The 24080-nt window shown below is 49.7% G+C and overlaps 1 protein-coding gene and 1 long non-coding RNA gene across 3 annotated transcripts in view; one reads left to right on the forward strand and one right to left on the reverse strand.

Annotated features, from left to right (window-relative positions):
- Positions 1–4926: 4926 nt before the first annotated feature.
- Positions 4927–7294, reverse strand: LOC140900449 (uncharacterized). The gene is made up of 2 exons (XR_012155638.2): positions 6305–7294; positions 4927–5193 (listed from the first exon to the last, which is right to left on the reverse strand). It is a non-coding gene; the product is annotated as an uncharacterized LOC140900449 (long non-coding RNA).
- The window catches only part of NHSL3 (NHS like 3), a 55701-nt gene continuing 38314 nt past the window's right edge, over positions 6694–24080 (forward strand). The window contains exon 1 of one of the 2 annotated variants that reach the window (XM_073317735.2): positions 6694–7145. In XM_073317735.2, the coding sequence (XP_073173836.1) occupies positions 6860–7145 (286 nt within the window). In that variant the 5' untranslated portion in view covers positions 6694–6859. Of the gene's footprint in view, positions 7146–19471; positions 19698–24080 lie in introns of those variants that run through there. The other variant, XM_073317736.2, reaches the window with a different exon arrangement.

The following is a 24080-nucleotide window of genomic DNA, read 5'->3' on the forward strand; positions in this document are numbered from 1 at the left end:
TGATTGAATAATGTTTGGGACGTGAAGGGAGCCTGCACTATCTCTGTGTGTGCTCTACACATTCTGTTAATAGAGGCCTTGGGCCAAATTTTTAAAGGTACCTAAGTGCCTGAAGGCAGGTACTGAGAATTACAAAAGCACCTGAGCAGGTTGGGCAAACTAATGGGAGTTAGACACCGAGGTGCATTTTAAAATCCCAACAGACGCCCACCTGCACCTTTAGATGCCTAAACACCTTCAAAAAGCTTACCCCTCGAGGCTCCAGAGCTGTCAGACCAGCATGAAATTCAGCTGCACATGCATAGAAAGAAGACATTAAAATTCTGCCCCATTTGTTCCCATTCCTGTCACTGTCATTTCATTTTTGCCTCTTCACTAGCAAAGCTCTACCTGATTTAAAGATGATCCTTACCAGAGGGCGGAAATAACAGGAACATTCAAATTTCTGCAACGACCAGACCTGTCTCTTATTCCTGACGTAACATCTCAGATCAGCCAGCACGTCAGAGAGCAATGTTCTCTGTTTAAAAATTGACCATAAGTCTCAAAGTACAAGCCAGAAATGAAACCTCTCTTTGTCCAAATGTTTCATGGAAATTCTGACTCAGCAAATATCTCCTCTCAACCTTAATCTCTGGGGCCATGAGATTAGTGATTGGCAGGCAAGATCAGTGTTAATTTTGGGGCACTGGCTCTATGATAGGAGAGGAAATAGGATCCAGTGGTTGGGGATCTAGCCTGGGAGTTGAGTCCCAGCTTCAGTGTTTATTCGACCTTACTCTATATAACCTTGGAAAGGTCACTCAGTCTCTCTGTGCCTTGGTTCCTCATCTGTAAAATGGGGATAATAATACTGTGGGTTTTGTGAAGATAAACGCATTAAAGATTGTGAGGGGCTCAGACACTGGGATAATGAGGGCCAAAGTAGTACCTAAAATAGGTGAAATAATGATAGGTAAAATATGATAGATAAAATAGGTGAAAATAGGGGGAAAGGAGCGTTAGAGGCAACGAGGAAACAAAACCCAGCAAAAAGCATCTGAACTTCATCTGTCTTACAGTTTTCTATTGCCCCCCTCTCCCCAGTCACTGTAGCTTCTTAAATTCTGCATTGGTCTTTTGGATCTGCACTGCAAAGACTCTAGTAAACTTCAGAGGATTCTGCTCTTTGCCTGTCCCAAGTTTAAGGACAGTTGGCTTGGGTGTGTCTAGAGTTTTAATAAGAAAGAAAACTTCCTGTTGTTGTGAGAAACCTCTGTCACAAAGGAGGATCCTGCAGTGTGTTCTGATGTCCTCAGATAGCTCAATCCATGGTCAAGCCCCCAGGAACGAAAATGCCTTAGCTTTTTCCCTCACACACATTGTCCTGGGTTTTGTCAGCTGCTTTATCCCAGACGAAGTAGTCTGGTCTTGGATGGAGATTTGGTCATTGATGTAGCTGGGTTCTGACCCACTGACAATTTTGTAAATTAGACCCATCGCCTTGAACTGTCAGCAGAAATTGATTGGGAGCCAGTAGGGGGAATTGGTGCACAGGGGTGATGTGCTGTCAGTGGCTGGTCTCACTGAGGGGTTGGGCTGCTGTATTCTGCACACACTGGAGCCTATGCATTGCTTCCACTTTCAGCCCCAGATAGAGTAAGTTACAGAAATCCAGTCAGGGTAGTAAATGCATGGATCACTGGGGGTCCAGATCCTCCTCTGAGAAGAAGGGCAATGTCCCCTAGCAAGCTGCCGCTGGAAGGTGTTCCTTGACATTGTCACTACCTGGTCAACCAGGGCTAGTGATGAGTCCAGCAGAACTTCAAGGCTTTGCACTGCTGTAATAAATAGGGGGCAGATGCCTTTAGTGGGAGGGGTGGCCAGTGTCCTGACTTGTGCCAGAAAACATTTTCCTCTCCCAACCGGCATCACTTGGGTCTTTCTTGGGTTGAGTTTGAGCCAGCTGCTTTTTATCCAGATACTGATCTCCTCTAGGCACTCTGACACCCTTGCAATGGTCTTGGCTGCATCTGCAGAAAATGAATTACACAGCTGGGTATCATGAGTGCATTGCTGGCAGTGGAACCCACAGCATCACACCACCTCTCCAGCTGCCACTTGTAAATACTGCAAATGACTAGGCAGGATAATCCTCATGGGACTCTGCAAGGCAGGGCTTTTGGGGAAGAACTGCAGTTGCCCCCCCCCCCATGCCCTCTGGGTCCTCTTGTAGTGTTGTGCTGACTACTCCAGCAGTAGAAACAGGTCAGCAGTACCTATAGTTCACTCCCCTAACCAGTGCCATGACTATAAAAGGAGAATGTCGAGTAGGACATTAACAATAGACTAGCTTGGGGGAGAGCCAAGCTGACCCTTGTGGAAATGCCTAAACAAAGTGAATGCACCTTTACAGCACTTGGTCTCTTGCACAGCAATGAACAGCACTAATCAGAGGGCTGGGTACAATTATTATAATGTGAGATTCAGGCCATAGCTATAAAATAAGACTGACGTAAGGGCTGCAGTTACCACATGGGCATTTTTGTCACCCTCTAGAAATCATCCGAGAAAGGGTGTTTTTATCCCTCATTTGCCTCCCTAGCACGTCCAATGGGATAGATTTCCCTGCAGGCTAATTGTTATTCTCTTGCCTCTCTCTTCATAATTATTTGGACAACGCCCCATAACTGAGTGCAAAGCTATTTTCAGACAGGTTCAGTTGCCACTTGAGGAGGGGAAAGATGTGAAATATACAATCACTTTTTAGAAGGCTCATGAGTCATTAGCAGTTTGAGCCGGCAGCAGAAAGTATTAAAAAAGAAAAAAAAGCCCTAATTAGGGATTAGCTTTTCCCCTGCAAAGTTCAGTTATTTTTAAATTGGTCACATGCACTTTTCATGACAAACAACCCGTTTGTTCTGCTTTTACACCCCAGTTCTGTGCAAGGTGGGGTTGGATGGACTTGTTCCCATGGGCACACAGCAAAAGCTTTGCAGGTAGAGTCCCTCACAGCTGCTTCTCTCAGATGTGAATTTCACATATAATCATTGGTTTCAGAGTAGCAGCCGTGTTAGTCTGTATTCGCAAAAAGAAAAGGAGTACTTGTGGCACCTTAGAGACTAACCAATTTATTTGAGCATGAGCTTTCATGAGCATCCGATGAAGTGAGCTGTAGCTCATGAAAGCTTATGCTCAAATAAATTGGTTAGTCTCTAAGGTGCCACAAGTACTCCTTTTCTTTTTACATATAATCATTATTTCCGCTGGGCTGGGCTGGGCTGCTGGAGGGGCCAGGTTAGCCAGGAAATCCATCATTGTAGAGCCATGGTGCAGTCCTGTGGGTATAGTGATGACTATGTCAAGGTTAACAAATTTATTTGAGCATAAGCTTTCGTGAGCTACAGCTCACTTCATCGGATGCATCAGCTGACGAAAGCTTATGCTCAAGTAAATTTGTTAGTCTCTAAGGTGCCACAAGTCCTCCTTTTCTTTTTGCGAATACGGACTAACATGGCTGCTACTCTGAAATATGTCAAGGTTGCCACTCATACCACAGTAGTTAAGGTGGAACAAATTGCACCTGTTGTAGGGGTCAGTAACTAGGCCACAGACCTTTTGGTGTAAGGGGAGGAGAGATGAAAGGGGATGGGTGCAGTATTTTACCTAAGACCTTATTGAAGGGTGAGGGTAAAGACACCGTAGCCACTAAATAACATTAAACGTGCCATGGAGTAAACAGGCAAGCCGAGGAAAGGGACAAAACTAGAAGCAATCAGAAAATATAGTTTACTTCAGTCATAGTTTAGATCTAAATAAAGATGTGAAGAAGTTTAAGAGGAGGGACAGTGTGAGTGGAAGAAAACTGAAGTTTGGGGAATCAGATCCCTGCTCATGGGGAAATCCAGGATACACAGTCAGTATCCACATTTTCAGTCCAGAAGCCTTTTTGTTAAGCAGCAACAAGACACTCAGCATTGTACAAATCACAGAATACACACCTTAAGAACTGAATGAAGTAGATACAGTAAACAGATATGAAGATACAAAATTTGTATCCTCATCTGAGCCACAATCTGCAAAAAATGGTCTGTGAATATCTGCTGATTTGCAGGGCTCTACAAACACGCACTGGGAAGCCCATCAGAGACAGGGGCTAGTTTCCAGAGGGTGAGGTTTAAAATCCTTCTAGCGATTTCTACAAGTTGGCAAAAGTCATCAGTATTTGGGCAGACCATTTTGAGCCTCTAAGAAAGGCTGCATTTTAAAGAGCGATCAGGCAGCCTACACAGTTAAAAAATACATCTGCGCAATAACGTAAACATGGGTAACTTGTTCGTCACATAGCATTTGTAACACAGAAAATTAGCTTCTGCTTTCTTGCAAGGTTTGTAGCCCATCCCTTTGTTTTACCACAATAATATTGCAAGCTGCAGGCTGACAGGATGTATGGTTAGCCATTACGATGTATCATGTCAAAGATCTGCCAACTAATAGCTCTGACAAGATGCATAACAGCTCCTTCAGTGGCTTTAGGATGCATCATTAGGAGATGAATGGAATCTTGAGAGCAGAGGATGATTCAAGCAATCCTCCTGGCTTGCATACACAACACTCATACTGCAGCTATTTTGGCAGCCTGCTTTGACATTCCCCTTCCCCTAAATGTTTTGTGTCTGTCTGGGAATGTTTGTTTCTCTCATGCATAGGTGGATGCATGAGAGTTTTAAATTTGTCTGGGATTAAACACTATCTCTAGTGGATATTTATAGGGCTTTCATCACCACGGTATCTGACCACCAGCTTCCTATCCACCCACTTATAATACTGACAGACATACACAATTTAAGTAAACTCTGCTCTGCTAGGTGTGGGCTTTTTGCACCCGAGAGGCAGATCTTACATTTACTTATTTTATAACTAGAGTAATAAAACTGCATCAAACAATTAAAGACCCAATATTTTTTAATTTTCCAATTGAGACTTATAAGCAACAACCAGCAGCTTGACACAAGGCATTTACTAGGAATGAATGACCAACAGAGGGTTAATGACCCTGGTCACATCCAGGCTATCAGTTCCCCAACGATGCTCAGGAAGTGTCCCCTTTATTAGCTTTGTCATCATTCATGAAACAATAAGACTGTGCTTTGCTTCCAGGATACCTCAAGTTTCAGGACTTCAGTTTAAAGCACCAGTGTGGTACCAGGCAGCCTGCAATAAAAGGGGAAAGACCAGTCATGAAATTGGAAGAAATCTCTCCCTCCTAATTTTCTTGCACTGACTTTATGTTATTATATATAACTTGCACCTCTTCTGAAGATCCTGTAGGGCCCTGCAAGGTGAGTTGTGATACTTAAAATGTTTTTACTTACCATTTTTCAGATAGTGAAACTGAGGTACAGACTTGCCCATGATCAAGAATTCAGGAGGTGCTCCGGTATCCCGCTGATTGGCAGCAGATTAGACAGATCGAACTCCAAATCTCTTGCTCTAACCATTAGACTATACTCCTGTCCAAGACCTCAGTAGTAGAACCCAGGAGTCCTAACTCCCAGTCCTCCAGATGTGAGCTCATAGTGCCCAGCTCTAACCAACAGACTCCACACTCACTTCCATTGTAATGCTATAACTGCGGGGGTTTTAGATTTAAAAAACTGACCAAACCCACCATGGCTAGAATGGGAGATGAGGTTTTGACAAAGGATGCTGAACATGCCCCCAGGCTCCCATGTGATGGGGCTGGAGCCAATTTTAATGTAATGCAAAGGGAAAAGGTCAATAAAATGCGGTGATTATTACGTTTAAAGATGACCCCGTAATCAGACAGACCCATCTCAATGCAGACACCCCCTCCTCCAAACACACACCAGGGCAAGCGCGTGGGGGAGGCAGAGGGGAAGGGAGAAACCCGGGTTGGGGGCGCGGGGGAGGGATTACATCCTGCCCAGAGACAGGCATTGCATCCCGCTGGTGTAATCCTTGCCCCTCCGCTCCCCTCTAATCAGACTCAGTCACAATGGGGCCTTTCTCTCCCCAGCCTGCTCCCGGGCTCGGAGCCTCCGCAGAGCAGGGGGTGGTTGGCTCGGAAGCACGGTGCCCCTCCCCAGCCTGGAGAAGGAGATTAAGACCCCCCCCCCCGCATCTTAACCTGCCCCCTGCTGTCCCCCACAATACAGCCCACGCACCTCCCCTTCCTCAGCTGCCTAGCCCCACACCCCCTACCCTTGGGCTCAGCCCCTCTCCCTCCCCGAGGCAGCTCCCCGCGGGCCGCCCCCCGCCAGTCCCACCAACCGATTCGCCCCAGGCCGCCGCCGGCTCCTACCTGCCGCCGCACGCCCCCTGGCAGCGGGCCGGGATGGGCCGCCCAGCCCGGGCCCCGCTCCGGGGCGCCCTGCGCGGAGCGTCCGCGGAGCCCCGGGCCGGGCAGCCGGGGAGGCGGAGTGAGGGGCCGGGGGCAGAGCCTCTCCACACCCCAGCGCGCTCGGCTGGCCCCGCCCGCCCGGGAGAAACTTTCCCCGGCTGCTTCCTCGGCGCCTGGTGCAGCCGGGCGCAGAGCGGACCCGGAGCAGGAGAACAGTCCCGGGGGGACGTGGGGAGCTAAGGCGCGGGGGGAGTCCCGGGGCAGGTGAGGGGGGCCCGGAGCTCTGGGCGCAGGGGAGAGGCGGGAGCCCGGCTGCCAGGAATCCAGAGGGGGGAGCCGGGGCGCAGGGGAGAGGGGGCTCCGGCGTGGGGCACGGGAGACTGGGAGGGGAGGCGCTTCCCCCCACCCCGGATGGGGAGCTCGCGTCCGTCGGTGGCTCCCCCGGGCGGAGCGTAGCCAAGGCGAGCTCTCCCGGTGAAGCGGGGCTTTCTCCGACCCATCCTCCCCTGCCCGGAGATGTCCGGGAGGCGCTCGCAGGAGGCACCTGCGGCGGCTGCGGGCACCTGGCTCCCCGCTGGTGGGCAGGAAAAAGGGGACGTGCCTTCCGCGCAGGGGGCCCCAAAGAAGAAGAAGCCCAAGTCTGGCTCCTCCAGCCTGCGCTGGGCTTTCAGCTGGCTTCGGGGCAAGAGGAAGAAGAAGAAGAGCAGCAGCGGCTCCAGCGCCCACCATGGGGCGCTCCCAGCGGAGGGGGAGGCGCCCTCTAAGGGAAAGAAGCACGAGGAGCCAGCCAAGAAGGGCAAAGGTAGGGCAGGGGCTGCCCCCGGAGGGGTGGGTGCCTGGGCCAGGGGCTGTTTGCTGGCTGGGTCTCTCCTCCCTCCCCTTCAGGCCACCGAGACTTTCCCCTCTGCCCCCTGCGCTGGTTTGTGGCCAGCCCCCTTCACCCAGCCTTGAGGAGCCCTGCAAGGGGACTAGCTGCTCATTGCCCTCGCTCGTGTTATGGCTATTGCAGCAGGCCTGTTCCGGTTCCCTGTAATCGGGAATGCTGGGCGCCCTGCGTAATCTCATTCCTCCCCTAAGGGATGTTGCCGGTTCACTGGGTATGTTCTCTCTCTGCTGAGTCAGAAGGTCACAGAGACTGGAGGGAACCTGGAGCAAATCCAGATTTCTCCTCTTCTTCAGCACGGTGTTTGCAGGAGCTGCGCTGCTCCAGGTGTGGCCCCTTGCTGGCGGCCTACGGCCTACTGCCAACATCACCAGCCAGGCCAAGGTGCTGGCCTTGCTAACCTGGATGTAATTCCTCCCCACTACTTCAGGGTGGCGGTAGGAGCTGCTCTGCTGTGGAGGCAGGGCCTTCAAAGCCTGGATGTAAGAGCGTAGCTGAAAATGACAAAGGCCTTTAGAGCGACAACTCCCATCCTTCTGCAGGGCAGGATACGATCCCTCAGAGAGGGCACAGCTACTAAACCCGGGCTATGCTCATGCCCTCCACTGCTCCTGTGTGTGATGTTATGTAGTGTCATGCTACGAGGAGCTCAGCCCTTCATGCCCGGATTATACACCCGCTTCCAGCCCTCGCTGCTCAGTGATGCTGTGTTGCCGGAGGTGTTGTTCTTCTTAACGTGGCCTCTTTCCATTTGCATGTGGCCCAGTATACAAGCTGTAAGAGCGAAGTACTTCTTGAGGTGTTGTCCTGTCTCACCTGGAGGTCTTCTGCCAGTGCTGGGACGTGGTGTTAGGGACCCTATGTATGCTAGTGTCTCCGCCCACCTGTTAGTCCATCAAAATGAAGTCTCTTCTGCCTGGTGTTTTGGAAAAGGGGATACAGATTCCTGCGGTAATCCATCCAGAGGAGTGCCCCACACCATGATTCGTTGTCCGGTATTACCATCCTGGCTCCCTCGCTGGGCATTAGTTAGTTTAATTTGCAGGTATCCATAATGTGGGGAGTTGCTGTTTTTATCAATACTCAGTTGCTATTTTACTGGTCTGTTTTTTATTGCTTTCAAGAGAACACTGAGAGCTGTGATAAGAGGGGAACAGCCGTGGAAATGCAAGTTGCTCTTTCAAAGAGATCTTTGAAAGGTGGCTGAATTTTCACCTTAAAGTCTCATAAGATGATACCAGCACGTCCTGTCAGACATGTCTGGCTGCAGCTTTCCCCTGATGCTATGTGCTCAGATACCATGGTGATGGGCAAAGCATAAGAATCTGAATATAATAGGTCCACCCAGTGTGATATTCCTCACTGCGGTGCCCCACCAATACTGGCATCAATTCCATACCTAATCTTCAAAACAGGGCCTTTACAACCAGTCATTGCCAGAGTCGGGATCAGAACACAAGAGACCCTGGCTCTCATTCTGCTAAACATGTGTACCTCTCTTATGGACACTGGCCGTGTGTTGTGAATGCCGGCTAGGATTCCAGCATTATGCTTCCAGCATCGCTGGCCAGCCCTTTGACAAGTGTAAACTGGATATCCGCTCCATGCCCACTCAAACTGCTTTAAATGCCCCACTTCCTGAGACCCGTAAACTAGCTGTATGCCTTACTCTGCTCTGTTGTATGAAACCATCTCCCTTTTGCGTGGAAGGCTGCAGGCCGTGTATGTGTATGTGTGTGCCATGGAGCATGTACACCATACTTAGAGTTCCTTGCCATGTTTCCGTAGTGCAGCCATTTCTTGGTGTGACGGGGAGAGAGGTGTGGATTGGTAGAAACAACATGCATATGAAATTATTGCAGTTTGTGTGCCTGATTAAATCACTCTGTCTGTTCTAATAACATGCTCGCTTCCAAAATGCAAAACATGAAGGGACCACACCCTGTTTCACCCTTCCTATCCCAGCTGCTTTGTCATTTGTATTCTAATGATGTGGCCATGAAGGCAGCATGGACCAGGGGACTAAGCACTGGGCTGCAAGCTTGGAAGCCCGGTTCCATTACTGACTTGTTATGTGACCTTGGGCAAGTCATGGTCTGTGTTTCAATGTCGTCGTCCTCTGTAAAATGAGGGGGAAAACACTTCCCTAGGTCACTGAGGGGCTGTGCAGATTCTTCAGTTAATGTTTGGGCAGCGCTTTGAAGATGAAAAGAGTGACCGCTATTAAAGTGCTAAGTTATTGATTAGTTTCTTATGTACACTGGGTGCAGTGCTGTTCACTGGAGTCAGGTAACACTCAGCTTCCACTGCCTGAAATACTGACTGGGATGGAGGCTAGGTCTACCCTGAGCTGATGACAGGGGCGGACCTATCAATAATACATTTTGCCAATAATACAGAGCCTGTGAATTTTCCAGTTATCAAGCAGGAGGCGACAGGCCAGGACTGTTGGAGGGAGTCTGGAGTTAGGCAGGTCTGGGTTGACCTCCAGGGCTCTGATTGTACAGGTTGCTGGTGGTGTCTGCTGATCTTTTTATACTTCTCTGGTTTCGGGAGGTACTTCAGGCCCTTCCAAAGACCAGCATGGAATCTTGTGAAATACCATGTTCTCCAGCAGAGATGTAACCAAGGGTTGTGAATCTCTTCACCTTTGCATCGCACTCCCTTGCTCATTCTGAAGACTTAGATTTGGTTATGGAAGGGGTGGTTGGGATGCATGTGGAAACATTTCCTCCTGTGTCCATGCTGCGATAAGAGCCCTTCTCTCCTGGGGAGGGGGTGCAGACATATGTTAGAAAACGGCAGGAGGGTACAGGGTCTTCATTCCAGTGAAGTCAAGGAAGGCATGGGTCAGGGCTGGGTCAAGATCCAATTCCCCTGAGCTTTGGTTCTCTGTTCATGATTTGGGTGTAAACTAAGGCTGGGTGGCTGAGCACTGAAATAATGGAAATGTAACAATGTAGGAAGTCCCATACGGAAGAACTCGGTGATCCGTCTCGTCAAATAGTCTGTCTCTGACTGACCAGTACTAGCTGAGCTGCATCAGAGAAAGGTGAAATTAATCCTGCAATAGGCAGTTCTGGGATCACCTACCCATGGGGAAACAGTCTTCCTTCCCCCTTGTGCCTTGAAGCAGGAAGGTATTAGATCCCTTCCAAAAGTTTTTTAAAAATCCTCTCTTTTGTATCTCTGGATGTTCCAATTATCCATAAAAATGTCCAAACTTTAACAACAACAAAAAAAGAAGAAAGAATCCTGCTAAGCTCTTGACTGCAATGATACCTTGTTGTGAGGAGCTCGCAAGCTAACTCTGCGCACGGAAAGGTATTTCCTTCTGCTGGTTTGAAACTTGCAACTCCCTGGCTTGAGGTACCTTCTTCCCCTATTCTCCTCTGGTTGCTGCTGTTTTATTGCTTTACCAGCTGAGGCCTTGTGCTGTGGGAACCCCTCCCTGTCCCTACAAAGTACTATTACCCCTACTGTTACTTTTAAACAGCAAAATCTTCCATACAGCTGCTTGGCCAACTTCCTCTCTTCTGTTTATTAAAAGAAATAAATCCTATCACTGTAATCTCTGTTGGCACCCTGGAGTATGGAAGGGTACAGTGAGTCTAGTTAACCTGTTAGGGTTACTACAGTATTAGGAGGATACAATCTAGTTAAAGGGACTCCATCACCACGCTTCAGTCTGAAAATAATTTACCTACTGTTGTTACAAATAACACCTGAGATCATGGGAAATGAGACGAAACAATGATATTTCTCTGTTTATTCAGTTTGTTGATCCCATCTAATCTATCTGTTTTAGGTACCTATATGGCCTCCATTACTGTGGCATTTGAGCCGTTCGCAGTCTTTGATGTGTTTATCCTCGCAATACCCCCGTGTGGTAGGACAGTGCTGTTATCCCCAGTTTTGAGCTGAGGCATGGAGAAATTAAGGGACAAGAAATCTATGATGAAGCAAGAAATTACTCTCAAGTGCCACGGTAGTGTCCTAACCGCAGAACCCTTGTGCATTTGCCTGTACTTTGGGTGTAGTCAGTTTCTCCCGGGGGTGTGTGGGGTTTTTCACTTGGGGACAAGAAAGAAGAAAAGCATTAAAAAAACTGTGATCGCAAATCCACCCCGATAGTTAAGGTGTCCCCTTAGCCCTGCTGTGAAAGTGCATGTGGAGCACCACCCCATTTTAGGAAGACCATTTGAATAGAACATCATTGAGGAATGATGTCCTAGTGATTTTGGCCCATCTTTTGGGGGGTTAATCTAGGTTTCACAATATTATTTCTCAAGGGTTTTAAGAATGAGTTGATGTTCCAAACATTTTCAATTAATAATTTTTTTTTGGTATTAATTTGGTCCAGCAGCATATAGACTCCTCACTGTGTGGTTAAAAATAAAATACTAAATACACTCAATGAGAGAGAGTTGGAAATTGTATGATTTGGTTTGTTGTTTGCCATGGTGAGCCAATATAACCTAATTGTATATCTGTATTGGAGGATCCCTGGTGCAGGGTTGTGATATAGCGGAAGTAATGCTGTTATCCCTGTGCTGGAGATTCCTGGGTGCTAGACTACCATATATCAGTGAAGATGTAGTTGTGGGTAGTACTGGAAGTTCCTAGGTGCTGTGCTTTAACAGCACCATGTCAGGACTGAAAGTCCATGGATGCAGCTCTGTGATAATAGCTGAGATAGTGAAATTGAATCTGAATGTAGATCCATTGCTGTAATATAATAGAGACTTCCTAGTTCTCTGCAGATGCAGCAGTTGTATCCTAGTGCCAAGGGTTCAGAGCTCTGCTGTAATAAGCGAGGCACTGCAGCCATATGGACATTCCTGCATGCTGCCTCTGAGGGTATGTCTACACTACGAAATTAGGTCGATTTTATAAAAGTCGATTTTTAGAAATTGATTTTATACAGTCGATTGTGTATGTCCCCACTAAGCGCATTAAGTTGGCGGAGTGCGTCCTCAATACAGGGCTAGCATTGACTTATGGAGTGGTGCACTGTGGGTAGTTATCCCACAGTTCCCGCAGTCTCTGCTGCCCCTTGGAATTCTGGGTTAAGCTCCCAATGCCTGATGGGGCAAAAACATTGTCGTGGGTGGTTTTGGATACACGTCGTCAGTCGCCCCTCCTCCCTCCCTTTCTCCCTCCATGAAAGCAATGGCAGACAATCATTTCACGCCTTTTTTCCTGGGTTACCCATGCAGACATCATACCACGGCAAGCATGGACCCCGCTCAGCTCACCACTGCTGTTGTGAGCATTGTAAACACCTCGCGCATTATCCTGGAGTATGTGCAGAACCGGGCTAAGAGATGCCAGCACAAGGACGATTGTGATGAGGACATGGACACAGGACGTTCCTGAAAGCACGGGCTGTGGCAATTGGGACATCATGGTGGCAGTGGGGCTGGTTGATACAGTGGAACGCTGATTCTGGGCCTGGCAAACAAGCACAGACTGGTGGGACCACATAGTGTTGCAGGTATGGGATGATTCACAGTGGCTGTGAAACTTTTGCATGTGTAAGGCCACTTTCCTTGAACTTTGTGAGTTGCTTTCCCCCTGAAGCGTGGGAATACCAAGATGAGAGCTGCCCTGACAGTTGAGAAGCAAGTGGCGATAACCCTGTGGAAGCTTGCAACACCTGACTGCTACCGGTCAGTTGGGATTCAATTTGGAGTGGGCAAGTCTACTGTGGGGACTACTGTGATCCAAGTAGCCAATGCAATCACTGACGTTCTGTTATCAAGGGTAGTGACTCTGGGAAATGTGCAGGTCATACTGGATGGCTTTGCTGCAATGGGGTTCCCTAACTGTGATGGGACAATAGACGGAACGCATATCCCTATCTTGGCACCGGACCACCTTGCCAACCAGTACATAAACCGCAAGGGGTACTTCTCAATGGTGCTGCAAGCACTGGTGGATCATAAGGGACGTTTCACCGACATCAGCGTGGGATGGCCGGGAAAGGTGCATGATGCTCGCATCTTTAGGAACTCTGGGCTGTTGGAGCTGTTGCAAGAAGGGACTTACTTCCCAGACCAGAAAATTACCTTTGAGGATGTTGAAATGCTAATAGTTATCCTTGGGGACCCAGCCTACCCCTTGCTCCCATGGCTCATGAAGCCGTACACAGGCAGCCTGGACAGTAGAAAGGAGCAGTTCAGCTATAGGCTGAGCAAGTGCAAAATGGTGGTAGATTATGCCTTTGGACGTTTAAAAGCTCACTGGTGCTGTTTGCTGACTAAGTTAGACTTCAGTGCAACCAACGTTCCCATTGTTATTGCTGCTTGCTGTGTGCTCCATAATAGCTGTGAGAGTAAGGGGGAGACATTTATGGCATGGTGGGAGGTGAGGCAAATTGCCTGGCAGCTGATTTTGAGCAGCCAGATACCAGGGCAATTAGAAAAGCACAGCTAGGCACGCTGCACATCAGAGAGGCTTTGAAAACCAGTTTCATGACTGGCCAGGCTACGGTGTGACAGTTATGTGTGTTTCTCCTTGCTGCAAACCCGCCCCCTTTGTTGATTTTAATTTTCTGTAAGCCAACCACCCTCCCCCCTTCAATCACAGCTGGCAAAGGAAATAAAGTAACTATTGTTTTGAAACCATGCATTCTTTCTTTAGTAATTACAAAAAATGTGAGATAACTGACAAGGTAGACAAGGGTGGGGTGCGGGAGGAGGGAAGGACACATTTCTTATTGTAGCCACACTACAAATCAAAACTGTTTGAATGACAGCCTTCTGTTGCTTGGGCCATCCTGTGGAGTGGAGTGGAGTGGAGTGGCTGGATGCCTGGAGCCTCCCCCGCCCCTCGCATTCTTGGGCGTCTGGGTGAGGAGGATATGGAACTTGGGGAGGAGCGGGGGTCTGGCTTTCCTGCAGTTGCAACAGACGCTTCATCATGTCCGTTTGCTCCCCCATTAGCCTCACCATCGCCTCCTGCCTCTGCTCTTTGCGCTCACTTAATGCTTTCCAGGCCTCTGCCACTGAATGCCTCAAGCTGTGCCCTATCAGTGCAGGAGGACTGCATGAGCTTGGAAAACATGTCATCGCGAGTGCGTTTTTTCTGCCTTCTAATGTGCGATAACCTCAGCGACGGAGAAGATGGGGGAGCATAGAAATATTTGCACCTGAGGAAATAAAAAGGGAGAGTAAAATTTAAGATGATACATCCCTGAGAACAAAAGGGAGACTCTTTCACAGTGAATCAAGGAATTCACAGCAGACAGCACATGTGCATTAGGTGCAAGGTCGCATTTTGCCTTTTATATTTAGTGCCTGCCGGTATGGTGACACATCACAAATGGCTGGGCAACAGAATTCGGTTTCCAGGCAGCCATGATAAGCCTTTTGGTACGTGGGGTTGGCTTCTTCCGCCTTCATAACATGCAGGAATGGTTTCAAACTGCAGCGCCATCCTTTCCCATAGAAAGCAATGCCGGTTGGGTTTCACATTTAAAAGGAGGGGCTGCGGTTTTCAGGTGGATGTGGAGCACACACCTCCCCCCATCCCACTACATGGCTATTCTCTGGGATGATCCCTTCACCCTTCCCCCCGCCGCGTGGCTATTCTCCGGGATGATCCCTTTTAGCCAAGCGCAAACAACCCAACATGAACAGGGTCCTTTTACTGTTCCCTTACAAAAAAATCCCCTATTTCAACCAGGTGACCGACCATGAATGATATCACTCTCCTGAGGCTAACACAGAAAGATATAGACCGAATGTTGCTTGAATGCGACCAGAACCCAGGACCATTTGCTGCCATGCTTTGTGCTGCAATGATTTCAAACTACTTGCTACTGGCTTGGCGTGGTGAAGTTTCCTATCATGGAGGACGAAATAAGGCAGCCCTCCCCAGAAACCTTCTGTAAAGGCTGTCCGAGTACCTCCAGGAGAGCTTCATGGAGATGTCCCTGGAGGATTCCCGCTCCATCCCCAGATACGTTAATACTTTTCCAGTAGCTGTACTGGCTGCGAATGCATCCCAAGTCTTCAGGGCAAATAAAACATTAAACACTATTGCTTTTAAACCTTGTACTGTATTACAAATGTGCACTCCCCAGAGCTGCCTTCTCCAGCTTCAGGGTCTGGAGTATTGGGTATTGGCTCCAGGGTGATGAGAAGGTAGACTAGGGCTGAGTCTCTCATTCAGGAGAATTGCTTCAATGTATTTGGTAATGAACTTGTTAATCTGCAGAGAGTAAAGAGTGACATTTCAGAAAATCTGAACAACAGGAATCCACTGGCTGGTCTGAGCTGGAAATCGTAAGCTTCTCTGTTAAACAAAGAGAGGTGTGTCTGCCAGCCACTGCTATTCCACCTGGAGACAACTGGAAGAATTACTCTTGCAAATAATGTTCCATAAGATCCGATTAAACTATTTTGCTGGAGTCAGGTTTCTCTTCATAAGGACGGTTTTATTTCATAAGACAATATGATCATTGACTATGACTCCAGCACCGAAAGAAACAGAAACCACTGAAAGGTGAAGAGCCGAGCAAAGTGTCTATCGGCCACACTGGAGTTCACGCCGTTGGGTTTTCTGTGTCTACTGCTACAGGTGATGAGCACCTGAACACCTCAGCTGGAGCAGGGGGGGACCCAGCACTGTGGGTGTTAGCGCAGCCATCAATCATAGCAAGACCTGGGGACCTGGACTCGGGCTTTGCAGGACATGAGTGGAAACCCTTCTGTTTTTTTTTTCTGTTAAAGGTTTGGGATCTTAAACATTTTTTGTGTTACCCTTTTTTTCCCTCAGTGTTCCATTTCCCCTTTAAGAGATCATCCTAGTAGCCCAGATCATGCTCTGTGTCTGTTCATTGGCATATCGAGGGTAGAAAATCGTAGGGCTGGCTTCTCTGCTCCTTCTGCTAAGGGAGAAGGGTCCCATCACTGTAGGACTTTGACTCGTTGGTATAATGGGTTAAAAGCTAGGCTACAGTGACTGTGGAGATAGTAACCTTTCTCAGCATAGTAAAGAGGAGGGACGTAGGTCGAGGGACTAGTACTGAAAGCTCAAATTGTGGGCTTTGATGCAGAGTTTTGGACTGGAAAGATGCCAGATTGGCAGCCCTGGGAACTGAAGATGTTTGTTTAGCCACAGAACAGGTCTGGCCTAGGCTTGGTGGGGCGAGCTTTCCCACTCGTTGCTCCATCAGTGGGCTTCAGTTCTGACTGGAAGGAAACAGCTGTGGGGGTGAAGAGGGCTGCTCAATCTCCATGGGCCGTTCAGTCCTTTGGCCATCCCCCAGGGTGCCCAGCTGGTATCAGGTCTGTGATGTGGACGCTTACAGGAACTGGACTGAGACCGTCAACTCCCCTCCCATAGGCCACTAAACTGCCATCAGCAGGGGAATGACTGGCCGCTAGGGACCCAAGCTGTGTTTGAACTGGTCACCGAGTGGTGAAAGGCTCCATATCTCACCACCAACCCCCTGAACCACCCGGTCCCCTTGATGAATAACTTGAGGGTTTCTTTCACAGCACATGCTAGAGGCAGAAAGGCCCCTTGCGCTGCGTCTCCACCCTTGCTGGCCTTGCTGTCACCTGGTTTTGTACCAATAAGAGTGTGCCTCCTTGATGTGAATGACATGCTGGGAGAGTCTGTGATGCTTCCGGGCTGCTGGAGCGTGTTCTGAGAGGACCCTGGAGTGCAATGTGGTAAAATCTGAGTCCAGAAGGCAGAGATGTGCATGGCCAGCTGCAGCTAGTGTGCAGACATGACCGTGCTGGGGGCTTTGCCATGGATCTTGTGACAGGGTCTGTTCCAGTGCAAACAGTAAGCAGTTGGGTAATGAGCTGCTCTCAGTGGGTAGGTGGTGGGGCTCCTGGCTGATCTGGATTGTAACTAAGAGCGACACTCATGCACTTGTGATAGAAGGGGCCATAGAGGCCGCAAGATCTGAAACTAGTGAGGTCAGCAGCTCCCTGGGCTCAGCAGGTTGTCTCTACATGGCATATAAACCAGGCCAGCCCAGGGGGCCCACTGTCCTTCTTAATCCCACCAAACACAGGTGCAGTCCAACTCTGAGGCCTCTGCACCCCTGTGGGGCCTTCTGTGCCTCAGAGCTTTACCCGCAGGTCCCGAGCCTCGAGGACATGCCCACACCCTGATCACTGTGATCAGAGGCAGTGAAGTCTGGGTGCTGTGTAGAGTGTCTGAGCCAAGGGCTCAGGGTCATGGGGGAGCAGATGTTCCTGGTCTGGGCACTGAAGGGTTTCTGTGTTGGGGGTAGGAAGGGAAGGTTCAGGCTATATCCAGACAAGCAGGTCCTTTTCGTGGCAAGAGAGGAGCAAATGTGTCATGTGGAAAATCTGTTGCATGCATCGTCCTTTTTGCACTCTGCTGTAGAGTTCCCTACTGTGTCATGCGGAGGAGAGGGGGGAGTCTGGAGTGGAGAGGTTCCTTTCTTTTGCCACAGTGAAGCCACTGCGTTAGGACACCTCCTTTCCTGGGGTCAGATCCTGCGAACCTGCAGGGGAGAGGCAGAGGCCAGGGCAGCCCTTTCCATCATTTCGTCATGGAGACTCAAGAATGTGGTGCAGGCATGTGACTCCAGCCTGAGCACTCCCTCCCCAGCTGCTGTGATCTTGCAATCTGGTGAGAAGCCTGTGTTGTAAAGTAGGGTGTAGCGAGCAATGGGATCACAGAGGCTAAGCTGTTGCTCACCCATCCTTTCACATCCCCAGCATCCTCCAAGGCAGAGCTGCCACCAAACAGACTGAGATTTTGGGTGCAGCTGCTCTTAGTTATTTGTATTACAAAAGCAGCAATGCCTAGAGGTCCCATCCAAGATCAGGGCCCCATGGTGTTAGGTCCTTGCCCCATTGAACTTTCAGTCTAAGTCAGCCTGTGTGTGGAGGAAAGGAGGAGGAGCTATCTCCATTGAACTGCCGGGAGCTGAGGCTCAGAGATGGTGACTTTCCCAGGGTCTTACAGCGTGTCCGTGGCAGAGCCGGGAATTGAACCTACGGCTCCTGATTCCCAGTCCTGTGCCTTAGCCACAAAGCCGTCCTTCCTCCTTAGCAGAATGTCCGATTAATCACGTAAACACTGTCCTTAGGGAGTGCGTCCCGTGTGCCCGTGACTCTGACCAGCTGACCCCTCCTGCTCTGACACACCATCTCATTTTCAAATTCAAAGAAGAGGCGAAAGCTACACTTCAGCCAGGCCTTGAATCTGACATGCTGCTTTTCTGGATTAGTGCCCTTCACAGTCTCCTGCCTCAGGGCTTCTCTGCACAGAGGTTGCACTGGGTTAACTCTTGAATCAGCTCATTCAAACCAGTGCAGCTGTGTGTGTGGACGCTCTTATTGAACGATCAACCTGGTTCACGTTGGTTTAATTTGCGCCACTGGGTGACACGAGCCAGGCAGACGGCGATGTAAGTGTCCATGCACAAAGTGACCTCCATTTAATCGGTATCCAATCCCCCCTTGTATTGTATTGCTGTAGCTTCATGTGAAGAGTGGGCTGCAGAGGGCAAATGGGCTGTATGTGTGCTCTCCTATCTGGGAGTCTGTATATAAGACCTGTTTGCCTGTCTTGGCTACTTATGTGGCCCCCATCTCTGTAGTATCTGAGCGCCTCGCTGCCTTTAATGTATTTATCATCTCAGCCCTCCTGTGTGCCCATTGTACAGATGGGGAACTGAGGCACAGAAAGATTAAGTGACTTGCTTTCGAGGACCTCTCCGCTATTGCCCTCGCCTGGCTCTGCTCCCACTTCCACTAGAGCGGTGAGGGTGGGCTGGATGGGTGTGTGATGGCCAGAGCTGGCTTTTGGGAGCTGTGACCCCACCCTGGCTGATGGGGGTGAGGGGATGTTCATGGGGAACGGTCCCAGATGTAATGTGAGCCTGGGGGCTGTGCTGCACGCTGGTGGGGGCAGGATCCCCAGGAGCCACCTCGCGGTGGGCCCACCGAATCCTAAAGCCAATCTTGGCCATCCCCCACTTTGTATCCCACTCCCTGGCAGAGCCATGGACGCTGCAACCAACCTGACGGGGATGGGGCAGGGTGTGGGGAGAGAGAGAGAGAGAGAGAGAGCGCGGGAAGGGAGCAGAGCTGCAGGGGCAGAGAGAGGGAGGGTGAGAGAGGACAACCCATCCCAGCTATTCTCCTGGAGGCCCCTCCTCTGTGTCCGCCCTGATTGGCTCCGGGGCTCAGGGAGAGTGCAGCCTGTGGAAATCTGAGGGCTTGACCGTGGCTGGAGGGATGGGAGCCGGAGCTGAGCGCCAGCTCTCTGGAGCTGGAAGCAGGCCAAGGTGAAGCCTGTTTGGTGCAGTCATGTAGCACCCCGCGCTTCCTCCACCCAGGAGAGGGGGAGGGAAAGTGCCTCCTGCACACACAGGCACCATGGGCAACACGCACCACAAGAGGAACCCGCCGAATGCCAAGGCCAGGTCCTCCTGGCATTTTGGCCGCACAGGGAAGCTGAAGACAGGTAGGAGCCTGAGGCAGGAACCCAGTCCGCGTGTGGGGTGGGGGCGGGACTCTGTTGATGGCAGCTCCAGCAGGGCTGGTATGGTTCATGCACAGTACAACGGTATTCTGCAGTCATGATCCACAGCCTGTTGCTGGCAGATGGGTGCCCAGGCTCTGGGGTGGCACTTTAGCACATAGGGGGAACTGTGCCCACGCCCTCGTACGCAAGGTGGGGCTGCCGTGGGTAGGAGGCCTTGTCTGTACTGGTGCTGCGCAATGTGGGGGCTTCGTGCAGGTGCCCAAGGATTCTTTTAGCGAGGCTGGAAGGAGCCTCGGTGGGTCTGAGGTTCCCGGAGTTTTGCAATCTGCTGCAAGGACACCTTGCCGGCTCTGCCACGGTTAGTCAGGGCTGGGGCTCGGAGCACTGGAGCTGAAAAGATCCTAATCTGCTTTGGGACTGGTGAACTTCTCACTGTGCTCTCTCTGAGACCTGTGCTTTTCAGCATTGTCAGTGCAATTAACATCCATCGAGTTAGTTACTGATTTGTTTTTCTCTTCTCAGCTAGTGGATGGCCCCAGTGGTTAGGGCAGGCAGAAGGGAGCCAAAACTCCTGCGTTGTATTCCCACCTTTGCCATTACCTCGCTGTGTGGTCTTGAGCAAGTTGCTTTCCTCACTCTGTGCCTCAGTTTCCCCATCTTGTAAAAGCGCACCAGGTTTAATGACTGTCGCAAAGTGTCTTGAGATCCTTGTATGAAAGTGACTTACTGTGAATGGGCTGTGTACATGCACAGTGTTCTTACCTGGACTTTTCATTCTCCCTGGTTAAGCACAATATTGATTTCCATTTTTGTTCTCCCAATGTCTCTGTTCAACCCACACCATGAGGAGTGGGGAGGGCAAGGAGTAGATTTTCCTTTGACTTATGCTTTCCCCCTCGTTCCAAGCTGGGAAGATACCTCCACTGCAGGAGGCTGCAGTATAAAGGCAGAAAGTAAAACTCCTAACAATACCCTGTTATTGTTGGCTGACTGTGTGGGGTACAAATTCTACTGCTTTCTCTGCTCTGGTTCCGTGGATTCAGAGTGTGAAAAGTTTAAGAACTCCAGAAACTGAGGGCAGGGGTGGTGAATGGGCCATGTCCCTCCTCGCTGGATCTGGGTATCAGGGGAGACAGGGGACTTGATTCCTTGGCAGTTGAACATGTGTTTCAGAGGTACCAGACCCCCTAGGGTATCCCTCCCCCACTAAGATTCCCCCATCAGTTCAGTGGCTGAACTGGAGCAAGCTGAAAATCTATGAAATTATTCTTGTGATAGTTTTGTCCTGGTTCAGACACTGAAACTGGCCCATCCTTTAGATTTTGCTACATTTGCAATTGTTCCCTCAGCTCTGTGTGTGTTTGTGTGTGTGTGTGTAACACAGGAATGGGGGGGGGGTCAGTCTGCACTTGAGTAGGAATCTAGGCTGGAAATCAGAAGAAGGTTTCTAACTATCAGAAAAGGGAGGTTCTGGAACAACCTCCCAATGGGAGTCGTGGGGGGCAAACAACCTGGCTAGTTTTAAAGGGGAGCATGATAAGGTTATGAACGGGATGACATGATGGAGTTGCTTGAGGTGGCAGGGGACTGAGCTTGAAGGCGTGGGAGGTCCCTGCCAGTCCTATGTTCCTGGGTGTGGCAAAAGCCCCCAGAAGTGGGGCACTCTTGTCTAATAGAGCAGAGTGGGTTTAGCCAGGAAACCTGGCTTCTTGTGCTGCTTCTGACACTGCCTTGCTGGGAGAGACCTCACTCCTCCTCTTTGCGCTGGACTTTCCCGTCGTGGTACAGTGCTGTGAGTGCTCTGCATAGAGAAGTTCCATGCAAGTGCAAAGTCTGAGAGTTGGGCTTTAACCCCCTTCTAATGATCACTGAAACGGGGAGACTCCCCCCTGGGAAGACCAGCTGGCCCGAACAGACGTGTGTGGGCACTGACAAACTGAGATGCTCTCCCATTTGCTGCTTTTTACATTTCATACCCAAGTATGACCCAAGCAAATGAGCAATAATATCCAATGCGTGCAATATACCAGTGCAGCCCCAGCCTCCTGGAGGCCAGTGAGTGAGACCTGGCTTGGAATGACCCTCTGGGAGCTGCCCTAATCCCAGATTCTGTGCTTTGTGAGAGCAAAGCTGTCCCCCATTTCAGCGTGTGCACTTCTCTGCCCACTCTGATCCATTAGACGAGTGCCCCACTTCTGGGGGCTTTTGCCAAACCCAGGAACATAGGACTGGCAGGGATCTCCCACGCCTTCAAGCCCAGCCCCCTGCCACCTCAAGCAACTCCATCATGTCATCCCGTTCATGCTCCTCTTTAAAACTAGCCAGGTTGTTTGCCCCCCACAACTCTCATTGGGAGGTTGTTCCAGAACCTCCCTTTTCTGATGGTTAGAAACCTTCTTCTACTTGGGGCATTTTAAAACTAGATTTGTTAAAAAATCAGAGCAGTGATTCTTGGGACCAGTCCCATAATGGCTGAGGAGGGGGAAGAGGGCATAGATGGGATCTAATCTGTCTTTTCCATCTGTCACTTCTCTGAGGATCGGATTCTCCCATGCACAGCTCTGGTTGCTCAGAGAGCACCAGTTGCAACCTATCTTTTGCCAAAGTCTTTGAAGGGAGAGTTTGGATTCCCCCATGTACATAAACACTCCCCAAGATGTCTCCAGAAGGGGAGTGTGTCTCCTATTGGCCATGTGGGTGAATTTTCCAGCCAGTGCCTGGGTGTGTTACCCGACCCTGCTCACTCCTGAACATTGTGCTGGTTCAGACAGAGTGTTTTGGAGGAATTGCCCCTACGGGAGACACGGATGGCAAGGGGGCTCCTGCTGATATCACACACTGTCTGACAACTCTTGATCCCCCTGCTTCATTCTGTCTTTACTGTCAGCATGTTGCACAGGTGTGGCTGGAACGGGCTAGCCAGACTGTCCTCAAGGTAAACATGCACTGGGCCCAGATTCAAAACCTTCAGCGCAGGGTTAGGGAGTGACAAAACAAAGCAAAACTACCCACTGGGGATGGCTTAAAGGTGACCTGCAAAGGACTCAGAAAGAATGAGGTGGTGCCCCTCCCTGCTGCTCTGTGAGGGAGAACGAAGACTTGTGAGGTTTTTGGCTTGTACCTTAGAAATATCAGGAAGGTCAAGTCAGGTTTAGCAGGGGCACCTCTGGGAGGCCTAATCGAAATTGATCTGGAGTCTTAACTCCTTAATTGCAGGGGGAGGGTTGTCAAATTTGTAACAAAGGCTGCCTTTATCCACACCATTAATTATTTGTTGAAGTTAAATGGGTATTACCCACAGCAAACAACCCCCAAAGAGTCTGTCTGGGAATTCCTTCCCCCTTGACTGTCATTCATAAAGAAGCAAAAAAAGAGCACAAGCCCAGCGTTGTTTCCCTTTGGAGCTCACCTTGAAGGAGAGCAGAGAGGGGCCAGGAGCCACCTGGAAGAACAAAGGCAGGCCGGAGGAATAACAATTCTTAGCACTTGCTCACATCATAGAGCAGTGACTCAGTAACCTTCAAACTCACAGGGGAGACAAGTTGGTATCTTGCAGAGGGGGAAACCGAGGCCCAGAGAGATCAAGTGAGTGGCCCAAGGTCATACAGGGAGTCAGTGGCAGAGCCAGGATTGGAATCCAGGAGTTGCTGGTGCTGGTGTTGTGCCTTGTCCTCTAGATTGTGGGTTCTCAAATAGCTTCCCTTCTTTATGGCTGCTTGGGGACCCCCAAAACTATTTTCTGTTGTAAGACAGGGTTGCACCATGGAATAGGTTGAGAAGCACCACTCTAAACTACACTGACTAACAGTATGGATACTCTTCTACGTCAGTCTGATTTCAGCCTGGCTGGGCTGTATTTCCATTGTCCTGTATTTCTCTTCCAAGAGGCTGCAAGCCAAATCTTGCAGTAACATGCAAAAGTGGAGGGTTACCTGTTGGTAAGGGGACATATCTGGTGGGGTGATTTCTTTTCTGAGTGGCTAGAAGTAGGTGTAAAGTCATGGATTATAAAGCCAGAAGGGCCACAGGACTTCCCTGAATGAATTCCAGTTTGAAATAGAGCATCCCATCTTGATTTAAAAATTCCCAGTGATGGAGAATCCACCACGACCCCTGGGAAGTTGTTCAATTACCCTCATTGATCAATTAAAATTTTTAACAACTGAAATGCAGCCCTTCTCATGTGCTTTAGCTTAGCCCCTCCTGTGAGCTGCTTTCTCTACTTCATCTCTCTCATCTGGCCCCGCAAGTTGGAAGGGCTTGTTTACCTGAGAAGGTTTTTTCTGTATGTGGTTCTCTGCTGTAACTTTACAGATGTAACTCTCCCAAAAGAGGGGGCACCCACACCACTTTGTTTATGCT

This window comes from Lepidochelys kempii, chromosome 19 (assembly GCF_965140285.1).
Source record: "Lepidochelys kempii isolate rLepKem1 chromosome 19, rLepKem1.hap1, whole genome shotgun sequence".
NCBI lineage: Eukaryota > Metazoa > Chordata > Testudines > Cheloniidae > Lepidochelys > Lepidochelys kempii.